The sequence below is a fragment of the Pseudorasbora parva genome, chromosome 20 (assembly GCF_024679245.1).
Source record: "Pseudorasbora parva isolate DD20220531a chromosome 20, ASM2467924v1, whole genome shotgun sequence".
NCBI lineage: Eukaryota > Metazoa > Chordata > Actinopteri > Cypriniformes > Gobionidae > Pseudorasbora > Pseudorasbora parva.
In genome coordinates, this window is record NC_090191.1 from 22,898,222 (window position 1) to 22,919,538 (window position 21,317).

Sequence of the window (21,317 nt, forward strand, 5' to 3'; positions counted from 1 at the left end):
TGCATTGGTTAATAACTCGCTGCAGCAGCAGCGCGCGAGCAGCCACGCCTCTCCCTTCCCGGTGCTTGACGCTCCGTAGCGATAGTTGTCTGAGAAGAAGGGATTGTTGAGGAAAAACGGTCTAATGGGTGAGAGGAAAAGAATGTGACAAGCGCAGTTAGTGTGTATGTGAGTGAGTGAGTGTATGAGTGTGTGTGTGTGAGTGTGTGTGTGCCCAGTGCCGCTCGCGCTGCTGCACCTGTCCCTCTCTGTCTCGCGCGCCCAAACTCGGCAGGCAGGCAGGCTCGCGCGGAGGGCGGGCGTTATCCAGTCAACGGCGCACAACACGGTCAAGCCTAAACATGACTTCGTCCTACAATCTGGATTTTCTTCCCGAGATGATGGTGGATGGACGATTGTTGAGCGCCGGAGAGAGGATGTAAGCGTTTAGCTCTTTATCTCTTTGCTTCTCCAGCTCTCTGTCATCTTGTTCGGCGAGAGGATGTTGACAAATAGGGCACGCGGCGGTAGTGTGTTTGCGCCTCGCGTTGTGTTATCAGCGATCAGATAACGGGACTGATGGTGCTAATGTTGTATTTGCTTTTAACCGAATTCATTGTGCAGCTGCTCATCGGGGAAACAAACACGTTGGATTTAGTGTTCCGTAATCGGACAGTCCGAATCGTCTCCGAGTTTTGTTATAGTCTGATCTGCAGTGCATTTGTATGAATAGGCTATAACTCGACAATAAATGTAATGGTCCACTGATATCACATCTGACTATTAGTCTAGTGTATGCAATGGGCTGTACTAAAGAACTTATGATACTTTAATATACTCAGGGCTTTGGGGTGAGCTCGATTATAGGACAGTTTCAGTTGATTTGCTTGGTCACAAGACTCATTCATATTTTATCAACATCAACATTACTGAAACGCGTCTGTTGCATGTGCACGCGCATCCACAATGGATTTGATGTTGTTGTGTGATAGCCTATGGGGTTTAAAAGTAGGCTATGAGAACATTAACCCTCCGATGACCGATGTCCAAGACATTTTTAACCATTAAGGGTGTTATGTTACATCCAAACCCCCATTGCCTTCGACACTTTCACAACCACTGATAAATAGGCTAATAATAATAATAGCCTAATGATATAGGCTATTATATGCCTAGTAGATGACACAATATACACCATCTTCTAACGTAATGGATATATCTGATTTTATCATATCATTTTAGGCGGGGAGTGTTGTAGGCTATAGCCTAGGCCTGTTCATTTGTACGTGTAGCCTATAGTTTTGCCGCTTTTATAATTGAATAGTTCATGCATCAGAGCGTTAAATAGCAGAACAATTGCTTTAAATTGAACGCATATGATCCGCAGCACAGTGTCAGCTCGTGCATGAGCAAGAGACATGTGACCGAAATGGCTCGAGCTCACTCAGTGTTGAAAACATGCGCCGCTCCGTCTCTGCTTTTAAACCATCGGAATGCGCAATGACTGACTCCCCTTCTTCCCCCCCACCCCCACCCTCTCTCCCTCTCTCCCTCTCTATCTGGGTTGTTTCAAATTTGATTTGTTACGTGGCATGTGTTGCCGAAATCAGATTAGACCACGCGCAGGACACGTAATTCACTTAAAGTGCAGTGTTGCGGGGCGCGAGGGATAGTTTGATGCAGCGCGAGCTCTTCACAGACGCTGCCGCTGTCCCACTTACGTCCGCTCGCCTTTAACTCCTAACGGTTGATGAGCGCTTGTTTTGTGTTGAGAATTTCGCCGCGTTCATTCTTTTTTCTCTCCTTTTTACTCCAGCTTCCCCTCTATTCCCATCTACCAGCTATTTACAGTTGATATAGCCTAGCATGTGACAGTCTGTTATTTGTTTATCTTCTGAGGAAAAATTGGAGACAGAACTGAACGTGCTCAGAGAAAAACGCCATAAAATGCCCGTGAAATTACTAATATTTCATGAAGAGACTAAATAATGACTTCACTCTCCTCTAAAGATGCCAAAATATGTACTTTGGCGTTTGGGATGAGGTTATAGTTTGTTGTAATTAGCTTAATTTAAAGACAAAATGAAACCATTTACTGTCTTAATGAACGTGCCTATTCTTAATGTGAACTATTCATGGTATTTTAAAGGAAAAAGGTACAAAACGTGATAACTGCCAGAATTGATCTGTGCAACAAAAGTAGCCCAATGGCCAGTCAGTCAAAAGTAGCCCAAAAATAGCCCAATGCGATTCTCCATCGAGCGGATGAATTTGTACGGCTGGGGCATGGAGCGCATAAGTTGTAGTATGTACTGTGGTGGAAACAACCCTTAGAAAAAAAACAACAAAAAAAAAAACAACATATATATCCTTAATAAAAGTATACACATTGTGTGGAAAAACTATGGACTTGGCAACACTGACTGCTCCTCTGAAAAGACTTTCTAACTGACCTTATCTTATGTGTTATTCAAGCAAAAGCCCTGCTCTATATTAGGTTAGAATATCCAACTGCTGAACCACACGTCACAGCAGTCTGAGGACAGCGGTGCCAGACCGGAAGATGATTGTGTATCATGACCATCTACTTACCCTACCCTTAACTATAACTATAAGCTCTACCTTAATGAATGCCCAACCCCATCCAACCACTAAACCTACTCTTAATGATGCTATAAGCTATACCCCACAGACTGCTGCCCTGGCCTTGCTGTCCTCAGAATGCTGTGACGTATGGCTCTGCGCTTCTGCAGTTGGTTAGTATTGGCTAGAATGGTGGGGTCAGGGGCCTCATTACATTTTCAGGGGGGCCCAATAAGTCTTAAATGATTTAAATGTAGTTAAATTAACAATTGTAATTAAAATATTTTTTTATTATTATTATTTATTTTTTATTACAACGGAAGTACGTCAGCTTCCTATATTCAAGAATATTGCCTTGGCCAAAAGTATCTTTGGCCAATTTTGGACAGATTTCCTGTCAAAAAAGTATTAATTGTAAATGTATTTAATTTATTTATTGTATTTAATATGAATTCTGATCCATATTAAATATTTACCATAACTGGTTGGTGAAAATATTGCACTATGCCCCCTCTCTTTATTTCCTTCTGTTATGATGAATAAAACCATGTTTATTTTTCCAGTTATACCACGTGATTGCTATCAAAGTTCTTCAGAAGTTTGGTATGTCTTTTTTTTTTCCTCATGAATTTTTCTTTTTGCGTACGGGCCTTTCTGTTTTGTTCAGCTCCCAGGTTTATTAATTTGTATTCTTGCTGTCCACATATGCCTCTTTTCTCACATCAAGACAGGTAGGTGAATTCGCTGACGGGTGAGTTCACCATAAGCACGGACTAGCACTTCTGTGACAAGGTGTTGCTATCAGTCTCCCATTACACACACACACACACCGTAAGAAGGTGGACGGGCAACATCCAGCTGGCCCGTGTTCCAGCGAGTGAATACTTGCTAATCTCTCTCTTCACTACGTGATAAGCCGCTCACCTCTCTGCCAGAGAAACATTACAACACACACACACTCGAGTGAGAATATAAAACACCTGTCCCTTAAATCCCCAACTGCGCAGTCTACATTTCTCCCTGTCGTAAGCCACTTCAGCCGCCAACTTTGTTGTTGATTCTGGATTCTTGCTTTTTGTTTTGCAGTAAAGTGAAGTCATTTGACAGGCTAACTTAATTTTAGATCCGTGAACACTCCAGCAGTCCTTCAGGACACAAAGAAGCTCTTATTGTGTGTGCGGGACGAGAGAGAGGGGCTGATCAGAGTTCCTGTGTTGGGTTCACTGAACTTGTTTTCCATCCCACTGGAGGCTGTGTTGGAGGATCGGTGGGAGGGGATGTTGGCAATATGAAGGGATTTTTTTTTTTTTTTTTTGTTGCAAATTGAAGCTAATTTCTGAAAATTTGCTCATGCAAAACTCACCGCCACAACTTTCTATTTCACAATAACCATTTGATATCACACATTTGACTATTTATTATTTAAATCTTTATCCTACGAACACTTTTTTTAGCCTTCCATACAGACTTTTCCAAAAAAGCACAAAAAGAATTTAATGTAAGTTATAATTTAGTATTTTTTTTATTTTATTTTATTTTTATGTGGGAAAATTACATCAATAGTAGTTGATTTGATTCCTGAAATGCTTATATTGTTTGGCAAGATTGAGTTTGTATTTTGATTTAGGTGTCTTTTCTCTCTCTTCAGCAGCAAAGAACCAGCTTTTTCCACAATTATGTTCACAGACACAAACTTTGGGAAGTCTGTACCCTTTGACCCCCATGACCTGTTTGAGTGGTTCCTCACATCTGCTGCTAAACTAGAGCATGAGACACAAACTAAAGGGAAGAAAGACAGGAAAGACAGAGGGAGAATAGAAATGCCTCCAGTGCTTACAGCGAGCAGTTTCATTCCATAAATTGCTGGAAGATAAAGGGATGATTAACGAGCATGAGGAGCTGTGGCACACAATCAGCCAACCTTAAAGTCATCATGTAATCAAAATTGACCCTGTTTACTTTCTTAATACACGTTCCTGCTCTTATTGTGCACGATTCACCGGTGCATGTTATTAATATATTTGTCTTCATAATCTTTCATCAAAATGCAATAACTTATTCCGTAAATGGCTGTCAAAAAGCCTCCTCAAAAGTGGATGCTAGTAGTATTTTAGGCAGGGAGTAGCCCTGCATGTCAAGAAAGTGAATGCTTGTGTGTATGTTGAAAGGATTTCACAGAGATTGACTTTTTCAAACTCAAGGCCAATGGATTTTATTTTCAGCGCTATAAAGTTGCAATGCATTTCAGGGTCAGATGTATATTTGTATTGGCGAGAGGTACTGCATCCCTCGTGCCTGCGTTTTGCCGGTCCATGTGTGTTACGGATAAAGACATGATAGCCTCTATGCCGAGCGTTACATGAACAAACAGGAAATCAAGTCTCATCGCATCTTCTTGTCGGAGAAAGTGTTCATATTGACTGGAATATTCATAGAATTTATCAGCTAACCTAGCTAGTTTTTTTTATTGCTGGCATTTTAATGTTTCAATGCAAGTAGGAATAAGAAAAATAAAACACATGTAGAATACAATCTGCATATGTGATGTATATCAGTTATTTTAGGAGCTCATTTGAAGGCATCTTGAACAAAACATCTCCGTATTTAACTGGAAGCGATGCAGCCTGTTTTACAGAATGTGGAAGTTTTTTGCTCATCACCAGTATTGATGGGGCAATGTTCAGATGAAAATTTTACAATATTAGCACCTTCGCCTCCTTCCCCAAGTCTACAGTAGAATCTGTTTGGATCATAGACTGGAAAAAAAGATGGACGACGCCCCTTCACTATCTTCCATTGTAGAAAAGTGAAGCCACCAATGTCCGAATATGACATCTTGCGCTGATTTAGGACCTGCGTCTGCGCAGTAGAGAGAAGGAAGTATGAACTGCCGCGGTATTAAAACGCCGCCTACAATGCCGCAGTATCTGTAAATACATGCAGTTTGTTAAATAAACAGTTATGGAAATGTAGAAATTTAAGGTAAAGTTCTCATCTCCTCCCAAAAATCCAGAAAAATGTCGTTTTGTTGCTTCAGTGACAACTTCGAGTTTTTTATAGCATCAAAATTTTTAATTATTTTTTTATACGTGAACTTAGCCTGACAAGCCAGACCCACATCAAGATGTTTAGTCTGGAAACTAACCATAGACAGGGCTCAATCTGAGGGGCGGGATAAACGGTTGTCTTTCAAACTCCCTCTGCATGCGATAGGATAGCGCTACAACCAACCAGAGCAACGAAGGTGAAACAGAGCTTGTTGATAGATTAAACATTCGCCGTATCCGGTCGGCTAAACTCCGAACACATCTTCCCTTTATAAGAATGACGTCAGTGCCGTTCTTTGTTCTTTTCTCAGAGAAAAGCTTAACTCCCAAGTCTTCCAGAGTCGCGGTCAAAGCTGATTCGAAAGACCGCCGCCGTTCGCCAGCTTCTGTGTTTACTAGAAGCACGCAAACGCAACTCGGCCGTCATCATTATGGCCCCGCCCACCGACTCTACACAGGATGTGATTGGCCTGGCAAGAGTTTGGGGATTACAGCTCAGAAGGGTATTGAGAGTTGCTAGATGACACTCGCAAGCAGATTAGATCTGCTGCCGCTAGGGTGCGTCTAGTTTTCTTGGCTAACGTGAACTTAGTGAACAACAAATTGCTCCCTGAAACAACCCGTTGTTCCTGAGTCAGATTTAAGATTAGTTCAAAAAGAACGAATCGTTCATGAACAATTGAACAGATCTCCACTGCACGCACGCTGGAATAAGTAAAAGAAGAGTGTAAACAATATTTGTCGATGTTGTAAAAAATATTTTAAGCATACATAGAGTATTTACTATTACAATCATCATTTTTGAGAGAAATAGTAAAGGTGAATGCATATACGAACACGTTCTCCATTTAGGATTAGAACAAATTCAACCCAAGCACTATTTGGTGATGTGGATGATTACGTTGCGTTCTCTGTCCATCATCGTATAAATCCAAATTGAATAAATCCATAAATCCATGGCCATAATTGCTCCACAATGGATCAAGTCGAGACCGAATTGCCCGACCTCAAATGTTGTGGGCAGGGCTAAATTGGGCTGGCATCCAGGCTAGTTCAAAACCTGATTAGATCAAATCTGCAACTCACCAGCACATATTTAAAGTGCTAATTAAATTTTTGTCTGCATTTGCTGTCTACCTTGTCACTCTACACCTAATTTCTCTCGTTTTCTCTGTCTTCATCTCTCGAACACCCCTCTCTGGTTTTACTGAGAGACAAGCATCTTCTCTCTCTATCTGTGGTCACGCATGCACTCGTGATGATGGCTTTCACTCGCTGAAAAGCTGACTACAGTCAAGGCAGGAGTGTTTGTCTAGAGTTCTTTGACGAACAACATTCTCCCCTGTGGCCTTGGAACCATAGAAATCTCTCGCTTCCTAACACACTCTCTCACACACACACACGCACACACACAATGGAAACAGACGTGTTTATTGGCCTTTCAAAAAAAAAAAAAAAAATTCTCCCCAGTTGCTTTAGATATCTGTAACATTTTTTTTTTTTTGGCAATTCAATTTCCGTCGTTGTGCAGAGTTTGAATCGCTGCTATTTGATTTTTGCTGTTTTAAGCAGAAAGTTTAGACTGATATTGAAATATTATTTAATTAAATGTATTGATATTATGCATAATCCAGTCATTTTAATTGGAATCCTCATGATAGTGATTTCTGTGTAAGTGTTGCTTCATCACTATAATAGGCATGAATAGACATGCCTAAAAACATGTGCTTGCTTAGTCTAAATAGCTAGAGGGTGTTGTTAGCCATTACACAAAGTGGTAAAATCATTTCTGATTTACTTTATACATAGTTATTTTAAATAGGAAATGTATAGTAAATACTTTAAAGCGCTGTTATTGCTACAGTCGATAAGTCAACGATGCAGAACGCATTACTCATTTAATGTTGATTTGGCGGCTTAAATGATCAACAATTTGGACGTGCTTGTGTGCGCTGATTTCTTTTGCATTGGATAGCTCTTTTGTTTTCCCTCTCGATTCGTCTCTTTCCCAATAACCCCTCCTCCTCTTTCTCTCTGTAAGTGATGTGAGATCCCTGTCCAATATTTATTCACTCCATCTGCGTGGCTGCATTTGCCAAAGTCAAGGCTTACCTCAATGAGTCTCCACGGACCTTTTCCCTCTGTCTTTCCCTGCCTTTCCCTTGCTTTCTTTTTCTTGTTCACTCTGCTGCTTCATCCTCTTTGTCTTTTTCTGTCCTCACTCCCTCTCTAACGTTCCATAATGTCTGCATCCTCTCTCTGCTTCCTTTCATACCCATGTTGTCATGTCTCTCGTGCTCTCTCTCGCTCTCTCTCTCAAATGTTTTACTTGTTTGATTGGGCTCTTCAGAAGGAGAGCTCATTATTTGCAGCTAGAGGGAGCGGAATGCGGGATTATGGGAAACATTTGAGGACTTATTTCGGCTGCCTGTTTAAAAGGCACTGCGCTAAAAGTCACACAAATACATTTACACGCACACATAGACAAGTACTCAACAACCTGGCAGCCCTCAGCAAAAGCCTTCCAGCTCGACTCTTGCGTTCTAGCACACTAATCCACGCCTCACACCTGTGTGTAAATTTGCCTGGGTTTGCTGTTGTCCTATCCCTGTATGTGGATTTGTCCCGTTTCTCATCAAAAGAATGCTAATAGCCTAGACGGCACACCCACAGACAGTTCGGTCTGATCCATATGGAAGAACTTGCTCAAAATGGCAATTTTAGGGAGTTTGAATGCACAGTTTTGGGACACTTCGTCGGCCAATGTTTGGTCGCTGTTGAGAGTCTGTTGGCCTATTTTTTGCGGTATGTTCTGCACCATTAGCAGTAGTTGTACCAACGGCTTTTCACGCGATTGAGGATCCTGTTGCTGAGAGATCGCTCTGATGGCTGTTCAGCTTAGCAGAACAGTGTGTGCAAGAAACAAATTGGAGTGGCAAAAGCAAGAAAACGACAAAGTCAAGAGGGGCACACATGCTGCTTTGTTAATTTGTATATCTGCAGTCTTATCTCTTCCGGTGAATGATGAATACTGCCCCCTGCTGGTATGGAGACTGTTTCCGCTTATGCTGGAACAGAATGTACAGACTAGTTGGCTGCAGTCTTTATGGTGTGTTCAAGTGCAACGTTTTGGTCTAGGCACAACGTTTTGCTACCGCATTCTGATTCGGTCTCCATTTTTTGTCGTTTTAGTAAGTCTGGGCCTTTAGTTGGAATGATTCAAACTGGAGTATTTTTAAACAATTTGTAAGAACCAACTCATATGCGTCATTTATTTGTGAATTCGCTGGTTGCTGCATGACATGACAAAATAGCAGACAATCAAAACATTTGATGTCTAATATTTACTTTATGTGGAGCAGGATTTTGCCCGGTTGAGATGTCACTGTAGATGAGGACACCCAACAAAACACTGCATAAAGCAAGGATGTCCAATCCTGCTCCTTGAGGGCAAATGTCCTGCAGAGTTTAGATCCAATCTGCTCCAACACACCTGTCTGGAAGATTCCAGTAATCCTGAAGACCTTGATTAGCTGGTTCAGGTTTGTTTAACTGGGGTTAGATGTAGAAAGTGGCCCCCCAGGAACAGCAACAGGTAACACCCCAGTCAGGAATGGAAAACTGGTGTGAAAGTAGCATTAAATAGTGTGGTTAGTCACTTTGCGTGTCAATCAGTAGGCCTCTTTCAGTGTTGATTTTTGGCTAAAATAAGGACGGTACACTAATTCCGATGATCAAAATCTTGGCTGCCTGAGACTTCTATGCTAATGAAGTTCAATATTCATGAATCGTTTTTCAGGTCCCATCACTGGGACCTCCAGCACGCCTTTGCACTTCCCCTAAACCACATCAGGCCATCAACCTTGGCTGCCGCAAAGCCACCGAACCCTTCAGCCAGCTTCCCAGATGGGCAAACAGCCCCCCGGGGCTCCGTGCCAGGAGATGCCATGGGCACAGCAGCAGATCTCTGAGCTAGCACGGGAGACAGACCTCACCTCTTTTGGACAGTTACGATACTGATGCCTCTCCAATGCTCAACCGAGTGTAGCAGTGTATGACACTGATCCCACCTTGCACCCGTCTTCCACTGCGTCTTTCTGTTTCTCTTACCCTGAAGAAACTAGGCCACTGCATACGAAGAGACTTTTGGGAGAGCGCTGTCACGGCCAACCTTGACTCTGACCGGAAAATGCATTTTGATGTGAAGGAGGAAAAATACAAGATCCACACAAGTGTTCATGGCTGCTTTTCTTCCCTTTTGCTCCCATTCTCTCATCAAACAGATCGGTTATATAAGAATGCAGGAGTGTTTGCTGTGGGGACTACGATGATAGAGTAATGAGAGAAAGATAAATGTGTGTATTATACCGGGTTATAGAATTTGGTGTGTGTGTATGTGTGTGTGTGGAGGCTCAGTTAAAGTTTGCGCAAGTAGGCCTGACTGTTTTATTGCAGCGCTTGATCTACTGCGAGCTCGCAGGCCTCTCTATGCTGTTACGGGCAAAATGGAGTGATTCTGTCTATGCCTACCCTCAGGCTGTGTCTGAGTGAATGTGTGTTCACTATATACCGCTGCCCTCTGAAAACAGACTCACTGGGTATGTTCTAAATGGCGCTTTACCATACTTCTCCGGCTGCTTTTGCAGTATGCATTCAATATGCGGATAACCTGCTGTGTTTGCTGAAATGTCCAGAATATGACAGCACTCTGTGTGGAATACAGTATTCCACAATGCATTGCGCTTTACCTTCCATTTTGATGCAGATTCAACACACAGTGGAATCCTATATGGAGAATTTGGGAATTAATTAAATTCCATTAGTGTCAGCAAGGAGTAGGCAATACATAACAGTATGCTATATGGTTTAATAATTTTTATATTGTGATTTAAATTCATAAATTAATATTTAAATGTCATTGAAATAACTATAACTAAGAAGAACTAGTCAATTATATTTCAATGAAATATCTGTTGCTGTTAATATATAATCCAAGGCTTTTTTGGTGTTTTGATTTTAAATAAGTTATGTCATTAATCAGATAAACCAGCACAATTGTTTTACATTTTTCTAATGTTCAATGAACAACCATACCCAGATTGTTTAATTGTTACAGACTCGCTTCATTTCCAGACAGACGTTTCTAAAAGTAATTATAACATACAGTGCAGGTAGTTGCTAGGTTTACATGCAACCAAATAATCCATTAGTATTCCTAATAACAGCTCAATCGGACTGAAAAGCCTTCATGTAAATACCTTAACGGCGCATTCACACGGGGCATAGGCCTTAACGCTTGATGGAGGGCGTGGCTGTAGCTTGGTGCTGATGCGATCGTCATAGTGACAACAGCCAATCACATTAACTTACTTGCTGCTTGGACCACAACACAACACAAAAAAGTGCCTTTTTATGACAGCTAGTCTGTGAGACACAATGGATGCCGATTTGGTTGTATGTGCGAGTGCGATTGCCCGTGTAGTTGTTGTCAGTGCACTGCACAGGTGCTCGAAGCTGTTGAGTACATTAAATCCTGAAAAAGCGCCGACAGTGGGGATAATATCACGTTCTGGTCCGGGAGCTGCGTCTGGATGGTTCACTGTTTTAGCAGTTATGAACGCAATTGGCTAGCGTCTGCTGTAGGATATTTGCATACGGCGATCTGATTGGATGACGCCTGCGCTGCGCTTGAAAAGTTGAGAAATCTTCAACTTCTGCCGCTTGCAACGCGAGTGAAGCGCCGCGACAGAACCCACAAGTCAGTTTGGCAACGGATGATGTCACCCATTCAAAGTAAATGGGAAGCGGTAGCGCCTACGCATCGTGTGAATGCGGCGTTACTGATCCAATTAAGTTCTATTCGAATGAACTTTAGATTGGATTGAAAGGAGTGTTTGATTATTTTTCTAATCCGATCGAGAGGACATGTTAAACACCTGATCGGAAGCCGAAATTTAAAAGGACATGTGCAGTGACGTATGACGTGTGGAACGAGCTGTTCTTTATGTTGAATAAAGTGTCATATATGAGTGTCCAGTCCCTAAAATGTTCCTTTTTACTCAGCGTCTTTGAAGTGGAGCAGGACAATGTCCCACCAGTCCTTGTTTAGGATTCTTATCTTGGGGGGCATTTTTACTGCATGATAAATATAAGGAGCACGGCAAAACATACTCATTGTTTTCAAATTATGACCGGAAATTGATAAATATTAAGTCTGCTGTTTAAAACAAATAAAGAACCAATGTAGTAGAATAGTTATTATACGCAAAGAGTCAAAGGAAAATTGCATATTTGTGCAGTGTGGGCATATCAATTCTGATTTGAAACTTGTGGCATATAAACATGCACGTCAACCCGATCACTTTGTTTAGCATTCATCTAAACACTACATTCAGATTTATCAGTCGGAATGAATTCAGGTCTATTGAAACTAAAGTTGTGCATACATACTCAGTGAGTTGCATGATTCAGTAACCGCTCTGATTGATTCAGTGAGTTCATTCAGTGAAAGATTTATGACTGATTCAGAACATTAGTTTGTTAGTGTCCTTTTAGTCTCGTGATTTTATCAGGCTGCCCAAATTTAAGACCATTTTAAAAATGTATGTATTTAACAGCTTTTTTGGATTTCACAGTGTCTTTAACGAGTACATGAAAAATAACATATTTTTCAAAATCTGCATAATCAAAATGGCCAAACTGGCAATTTGGTTTGTACCCCATTTATTTCTTTTGTCATTTGTCTTTCCAATTTTCTTTCTCTCCAGGATAATGATGTAAGTAAGAGACTTGAACACACATGCGCGCACACACACACACACACACACACACACACACACACACACACACACACACACACACACACACACACACACACACACACACACACACACACACACACACACACACACACACACACACACACACACACACAAACAAACAAGCCCAGCTAGATAATAGCACTGCATTCACATTTAAATGGAGGATCCCTCATTGTTCTGCTACGCTTGCCACTGATTGGCTGTGGTCACCTTGTGTTGCTGCTTAACCAATCAGCGTGCAGCATTCATTCTCCCTGTGATCCACACCCATGAACAGAGACACAAATTCATGTGTATGAAAGGGATCATACTCCGCGAAAAAGCTGAGGCAGTCTCACTTGGACGCGAGTGAGTGAGATTACACGGCTAACATCTGCTGGTGGTTAGGGCTGAAGTTGATTATGTAATGCGCACAGGGACTGCACGTTGTGGGTTCGTTTTAAAGCAAAGCTGGAAAAAAAAACTCAGAATGTTTAGATCCCTAAAGGCATATCATATCACCCCTCAACTGCCATTGTTTTATTTTCTTAACCCATTTCACAGAAAGAGTTCTGTGATAGCTTTGTGCGGAGGAATATTCATAGGAACTCTTTGGAGATGGAGGTAAATTAGAGAACATCTTTGGATGGAGCATTAAGCTCTAATCGATTTCTGGTATTACAGTAAATACAGAAATTCAATGGACCAGAGAGGTCGGGCGAAAGCCACGCGGGTATGATGACACGTTTTTGCTTAACTGAGCCATCAACTGACTGACATGCATAATTATCCAGAGTCCCGTAACTAGACGCATGACATGTACACACATTGGATCTTATTTTCTGTATAGTGCTGAATATCACAACTATCTTGTGATACACATAATAATATATCGCAGTATTATAATTGGAACTTGATTGTTACTGCTTCTCCAATTAATAGTATGGTTTAACTTTAATTAAAGGACAAATGTAATGAAATGGTACCCCTTAAAGGCATATATATATATATATATATATATATATATATATATATATAATTACTATGAACAAAATATGCAATTGTGAGAAATATATATCCACCCAATCATTGGATCACAAAGGTCGTCGAAAGCCATGCTGGCGCAGTGACATGTCATTGTGTTGTTGTTTCACTGACCCTTAACAACACATATAACTGAACCACAGAGCTGGACAAATGACACATTCCCACATCACAGACAGTTTCCAGCATTTAACCTAAGCACTAGACCAGCGAATACTGCAGCAGAGGTGGATATTGTGCTGGTAGGGGCAGTTAGAGAATATATGCGGCTGTGGACTAATATATGACTAAAGCAATGATAATGCTTCACAGTGCAGAGTGGCTGAAGTGTGTGTGTGTGTGTGTGTGTGTGTGTGTGTGTGTGTGTGTGTGTGTGTGTGTGTGTGTGTGTGTGTGTGTGTGTGTGTGTGTGTGTGTGTGTGTGTGTGTGTGTGTGTGTCGGTATTTTGATCGAGAGTGCCGCGCTTGTAGACTTAGTTACTCTAGTAGATGTGGTTGCCTCTCCATGGGGAATCATGACACGTTGCTGTCTGGCTGTTTATGTTGATCGATGTCTGCATCACACACACACACACACACACACACACAAACAGATTCTCACACTCACACTGTTACTCTAGGAAATTGTATTGCTCTTTCATAGCTCGGGGGACTTAAGTTATATCAGATATGTTTCATTTAAGTATCAACTTTGTCTGATGTTCCTCCTAAAATGCCTCAGGAGAAATAAGAATAGATACAAATGAGACAATTGTTGACACTGTAGCAGTAATGCACTTCAAAATTAATATGAGTAACCCAGGAAATGTGTTTTTTGGAGAATGTATTGAGAAATATTTTAGTTTATTTTGAGGTCTTTGAGTTGATGGCAGATCTTGTTATCTTCGAGACATTTGACACTCACATCAGTACCCAACATACTTTAACTCTTGAGCAGAGAAATGTGTATGTGTGTGTGTACGTGTATGTGTGTGTGTTTGAATTGTGTGTGTATTGACTCTTTTTTCACTTCATTAGTGGTATAGTTAATCAATGCACTCCATTGTTGTTCCACCATTAAGGCTTGACTGGGTTAGCTCAGGGGACACGTAATGAGAAAATGCTGGATGTGACCTAAAAACCCTCCTTGCCTTCTGAAGCTCAAACACATCAGCTCACATCTGCCTCCATGTGATTTCAGCGCCATTCAGACCATTCAGAATGCAATGCATCTTCCATGAGCCACTGTCAACAATCTTGTAATTACTTGTGCTGCATTATATTACTTTTTATGGCCTGTTCACACTAAGGACTATAACAATTATGATTATTATAATAATAAAGTTTTAATATTTATTTTAATTCTATGAGATTATGGAAGATCACACCACAGCTATAACGATAACAAGACAAATAAATGTTATTTTTATAATCTCTTTCAGAATTTTATTAAGATTGTAGGCTAAAAGTTTGGATTATTATAAATTATGTAAGGGATAATAATATATGATGAGAAAAGCCCTGAAGCTGTTTATTTTGCGATAATGGCCAAATGACTGTGCATTCTATCTCTTATTACTCAGCTGATAAAAAAATAAAAACAACAACAACAACAAAAAAACATGAATGGTCATGAAAAACTGATTTATGTCACTTTATGTGTGAAGAAAGGGATTCAGGAGTGAAGCAACTGACATAGCATGGCAAGGTAGGAAAGTAGTTTCCTGAGACAACAGTCACGTAGACAGTTTAGCGAGGCCTAAACAGACGATAAAGCCTTTGACAATTTATCTCAGAGGTTAAGGATACCATATCCTAATATTATTTTTATATAAAGCTAAGGAAATGTGTGTTCTGCTGTATAGATTTAATTACGGCACCTTACTGACTGATTCATTAGCAGCCATGAGGACGAATGCACTACAAGAAGAAAGAGAGGCCAGAGTGAATAGAAAGATCTGGAAGAGTCAAGGATAAAAATTGGGTGAAGGATCCTATTGAGAGAAAAAAAGAGAGGGAGATAGAGAGCAAGCCTGTGTAATGTGTGAGTTTGCCCGTAGAGAGAGTAAATGGCACTGTTCAGTGTGCGGTTACACAGAGACCCGTTCATTTAACTCGCCACCTCTCCTGACTGATTATACCACTCCAGCAGCCTGCTCACTCACTCCCTTTATCTTTATCTTCAGCTCTTTCTGTGTCTTCCTGTTTGTATCTATCCAGACACTAGCTTAAAAACCTAGTTCGCTGCCTACCCTAGCTTTTTAAGGTGTCATCGGATCAGCATGATGGCAAACTCGGTTCCGATAGGTAACAGAACAATTATGCTAATGTATAAGGTCATTTATGTGTAAGACAATCCCAAAATGCATTGTGACAGTTAAAATTGTCTATTGTAATACTTATCAAGCTATTAGCTTAGCATTATGATTACACAGTACTTTAACTGTGAGTCAAGGTTCCCATTCATTTCTCATGTGTTATTTACTTTTATATTTATAAAAGTGCTATTTGCAGGAATATATTTACAACTCTGGAAAAAATTAAGAGACAACTTAACTTGTTATTGCTCTTATTTTTTTCCAGAGCTGTATTTCTCATTAAAATCATCTATTTTACCCAATATTTATGTTTATTATTAAATTGGTTTATTATCGATTGGTTGATCGATTGATTCATTGATTGACAAAATAGTATAGGTTTTTAATATCAGCCAGTAATCATTCATAACATGAAATTTATTTTTATTTTTTACTAGCCAGAATTGTAATATCGGTGTACATCACAGAGTTACTGCTGAGGACTTTTTGACAGAAATGCAATATAATATATCTAACTATGTCTTCAGTGGTGTATAAAGACCTTATATAATGAACCGTTATGTTTTTATTACCTTAGAAATGAGCATTACTATGTACATACACCACAAGTCCACTTACAGTGAAGTCACCATTTTATGCTGCCATGTTTCTACAGTAGCCCTAAATGGACAAACTGCTATACAGAGCGCAAGCAACTCTCTGCTGTCTCAGAGGACATCTTTATCTTGTGTCGGTCTCTATGTGCTTCGAAAGGGAGGGGTGAACGGTGGACAGTTGCAATTCGCAACCTCACCACTAGATGCCGCTAAAATGTACACAGTGCACGGTTAAATGGAGTCTTATAAATCAGTCAATTATAAGGTTCCATTTTTAGCTAGGTTTCTTCCTTGCAAGGCAGTTGCCTATGTAGGCACTATACAGAGACTTCTATTTGCAAGAGAGCTACCGAGGTTTTCTACCGAGGTCTGTTTTAATTTTGAGATTGGTGTGTTTGCCATTTTAAATTATTGCTGAATCACATGTGACCTCTTTAATGAGTGTGTAGCGTTCTTATGATGTAACATCCACCGGTTCATTTTCGGAGCTATATATGATATAAAGCAGCGTTGCTGCATGTGCGTGTCGTTGTCGCTCAGTCCCCCAGTGAGTTGATAGCTCATTTCTCGCTGTTATAATTGCCGCCTCTTCTCTGATGCTGGGTAATTTGTGTGGCTTGATTAATGTTGAAGCCATGTTTAAAAAATGTCAAATTTACACTTCAAAACTTCACATCAGTACTCACTCAAACCACTCAACCCCCCCCCCCCCCCCCCCCCCCACCCCCACCCCACCCCACACACACAGACACACATACACACACGTTCATTTTTAAAAAATGGCTTGTCATTGCATGTAATTTCTTTGTCAAATAAGATGTTGTCCAGATTGGGGCGTCGCATGAGTTGCAGGAAAATCTTTGCACTGTTTTTCATCAGATCATCAGTTTGCCAGGTTTTGACAGTGGTGATATCATGCTTTGCAGAGATTGGCAGGACTGCAGTTGAGGTTAATCGTAATGTTTTAAGGAAGAAAGCTATTTCACAGCTGTGCGTGTTAGCCTGTACTCTCAAATTGCTGTTTGTCAGAAATGATGTCAGAAATTTAATGATTCTGCTTTCTGATACCACATAACCACTCCTATTAAAGATTATTTTAGTACTTTTCTAGCACCCAGTAGTGTATTCTCATCACATTCATTTCACACTGTAAACTTGTAAGAAACTGGAAAACATATATTTTTAATGTCGGTACATATGCATACATGTGCATACATATATAAATAATATTTATTGTTATATTTATATTATAATAATTATATTCATTATGATTATAATTATTGAATATACTTAAAGTAATTATATTAATATTATACACACACGTGTGTGTATATATATATATATATATATATATATATATATATATATATATATATACACATATATATATATATAATTTAAATATTTGCACTTTTTGTTTATATTTTTGTAATTGGGATATGGGCTTTTTTGAATTTCTCTTAAATTTCTCTTGTTTAAGGTCTTGTAAATTTAATACTTCAAGTTGCAAAGGGAAAATTTCAAAACATTTTGGTTGCTTTTTTAGGTTTAAGTTTGTCATCTGATATTTTTATTTTTATTTATTTATATTACATAGGTATTTGGAAACTATTTAAACAAAACTATCTAAATTTGTATTTATATATATTAATGTTCAGTTGAACAAATCAAACATTAAAGACATGTTATCAGAACCAAACCATTTGCTTCCAGTATTTTAAAAATCCAAAAACTTCCACACTGACTTGTTTGTCTTTTGTCCGTGTGTGTTAAATCCTGTCAGCAGGATTTTTAACCTTTCCATGACCTGTCAGTCATCTAGTCACCTGCACAGGAAGACTACCTCTTTCTTTCTCGTTGAATTCATCAATGTCATGGAACACTGAACATCATTGAACAGCGTTTGTAATGCTTCTTTCTGGTACAGAGTAAAATTAATAACCCTTCTATTGTAAAGCAGAACTCTATAATATTACAGTGTAACCTTTCCTCCTGTGCATGAGTCGTGCTGAAGTCAAGCCCCATGTTGAGTGGCAGTTTTAGGACACTGACCTTTTGCATGAACACACACTCGCATAAACTCCCATACATGTATGTAATCCAGCAGGTTTTTGACCTTTCTACATATTCACACACATAGAGAGTAAAAGGAATGGACGGCCCCCCAGCTCTCTGTCAGATGATGTGCATGTATCTTTGTGCACTTGTGCGCTCGCATTTGTCACGTAAATTTCTTCCAGTAAATGAGAGTTTTCACACAAGCTACGTCCTACTTTTCAAACCACCGAGTCACCAACCTAGCAGTAATTAAAAGGGTACAAACAAAAAGTACATTTGTGATGAGGATTTACTTATCCTCATGTCATTCCACAACTCTATGTATTTCTTTCTTCTGTGGACAACATTTTGAAGAATGTGCCTGCTCTTTTTTTTTCCAAACAGTGAACTTAAATAGGGTTCAAAACACACCCCACCCCACCCCCCCTCCCTAAAAAAACCCATAAACATTAAAAAAATATATATTTGTGTTCCACTGAAGAAAGTATGGTATATAGATTTGGAATGGCAGGAGGGTCAAATTTTAATTTCATTTTTATATATTTTTATAGTTTACCCAATATTTGTGTTTTATGTATTTGTAAACTTCATGCTAACATAAGAATCCATTGGATTTTGGACTCTTATACCGTTCTTGTGTGTAGCGCTGTTTTGTCGTTTAGACAGCCTACAGCTGTTGCTATAGCATAACCCGCTCCGTTTTTAAGCAAGGGCAACGGAACACATCTGTCATCATGGTGCGGTCCCACGGAAACTGTGAGAGAAATGCAAGCACACATGTTGAGCAAATGTTCTTAACCTTACAGATCTGTGATTTTTAGAACAGTCTTGCACATCTGGCTAATCACTTCGTCAATCTCCATCCCACTCTATTTTTCTTTTTTGTCTCTGGCTTTCTTCACTGATCTGAAAGTCAAAGCTGATGTACTGTAGTGGAGCTCTCTTTGTCTCAGATTGTAGATGTTTCTGTCATTCTGAGCCAAGGTTGAGACGCTCGGGGGAAATGTAGCTATTGATTGACGGCGGTGTGAAGTTCAGGGCGGAGGTCAATTTAATGTGGCAGAACTCAGTGAGGAGATGGATAGATCGATGCTCATTGTTGATTGGCCAGAGAGAACAGACAGGCTCATTGGTGTTGGCTGCTCAGGATGTTTACAGGTGGTGACTTGACTTTACAGGTGGCGTGCATGCGTGTAGAAAAAGGCTTGTCTGATTTTATATATATATATATATATATATATATAAATCACAAAAACATAAGCAGCAACACTGTTTCCAATATTGATAATAAATGAGTATCAAATCAGCATGTTAGAATGAGTACTGAAGGGTGTGACACTGAAGACTGGAATGGCTGATGAAAAATCTGCTTTGCATCACAGAAATAAATTATATTTTAAAGTTTATTAAAATAGAAAAACATGATTTTAAATTGTAATAATATAATATGATGCAATATGTTTGTAATAATTATTACAAAAAAATATTTGTATCAAAAAATTGCAGACTTGTTAAAGCTACACTGTGTAACTTTTTTAGTTTATTCTTAGCTAAAAACACTTAGTTCTTTCAAAAATATGTGCTAATTAATGTATATTTACTTCTTTCAAGTAATAAAGTATTCTGGTAAGTTTATAATATTCCATTAAAAATACATACGGGTGAGGGGTTCGAATGCCGGTCGCCATGTTGCCCCTCCATCTTGAAAGTACATTAGCCAAAGAGGGACATACGCGTAAATTCAAGCTTTGCCTTTTGCGTTTGAACACTCGATGGCACTCATGGACGAGGTCGAACTGGAAGCAGAAACTAATATTCACTGGATAGTCATATACCTTTACACCGCTAGATGGGGAAACCCAATCTGAATAACAAAATTATTCAGGCCCTTTATACAAATGAATGACACATTTACATAAATTATGTTCACTTTACTTAAACATATCTAATTTTGTCTCAATTTAATTGTGTTGAATCTACCTAATCTACTAATATGTAAAACTGAAGTTTACTTAATTCATTTGTGTTAAAACTACATTAAATATTTGTGCTGACATAGCTAACTGGGCAATGGATTTGTAGTTCCCAGCATGCTTTGCAAAGAACTGCGTTAGGAGAGTAAATTTAGGGATTAAAGTGTTATTTTTTATGTTTTTCAGTAAAGGGAAAGATGTTGTTAGTTCACTCTAAAAAAATGCTGGGTTAAAAACAATCCATGTTGGGTTGCAAATGGCCAAACCTAGAACTTGTTTGAACCATAGTAAATGGACCCATTCAAACAAACCAATTTCTGGGTTTGTCCATTTTCAACCCAACTTGTTTTTAACTTAGCATGTGTTTATGTTAGCATTTAATGTTCCGTTGTGTTGGACATTGAGGAGTTTCTGTAATTTTGTGGTTACCATTATGCAGAAGAGTGGTCCCTGTGTTTAGGCTGTGGCCACTTATACACAAATTCATTGGATGGAATTCCTGCTCTCAATTCAATTAGAATTTGTCCAATGAGTTATGGTTGCATTTTATTTAAATAAAAATGATTGTTGTTATTTAAAAGTTTTAAAAGTAAATTTGTATAAAATTGATAAATGTGTTCGCCTTACATAATAAACTTTTATACATTTAACACAACATTATTAAGTAAACTGCACATATAAATATTATGTAACAGTGGCAAATTTAAATGTTTTGTATTAACTCAAATACATGTTGTCAGCTTTACTTGAATTCCTTTTGTTCATATAACTAAATTGTTATTTGTAAAAATTGCTCAATATAGTTGTGTGCAACCACTTGATGCATCTTTTTTTTTTAAATTCTACAAGTCATTTTTGAGTACATTTAGTGCTGTCAAATTGATGAATCATGATTATTCACATAAACGTTTGCGCTTTTTAATAATAATTTGATATATGC

The 21,317-nt window shown here is 39.2% G+C and overlaps 1 protein-coding gene across 27 annotated transcripts in view; it reads left to right on the top strand.

The window, feature by feature from the left end:
• celf2 (cugbp, Elav-like family member 2) overlaps positions 1-21,317 on the top strand; it is a 185,533-nt gene that overhangs the window by 84,891 nt on the left and 79,325 nt on the right. The window contains exon 1 of one of the 27 annotated variants that reach the window (XM_067427598.1): positions 73-418. The exons of 24 other annotated variants lie outside the window; for them this stretch is intronic. In XM_067427598.1, the coding sequence (XP_067283699.1) occupies positions 342-418 (77 nt within the window). In that variant the 5' untranslated portion in view covers positions 73-341. Of the gene's footprint in view, positions 1-72; positions 419-21,317 lie in introns of those variants that run through there. 2 more of the 27 variants (XM_067427615.1, XM_067427617.1) reach the window with 2 other exon arrangements.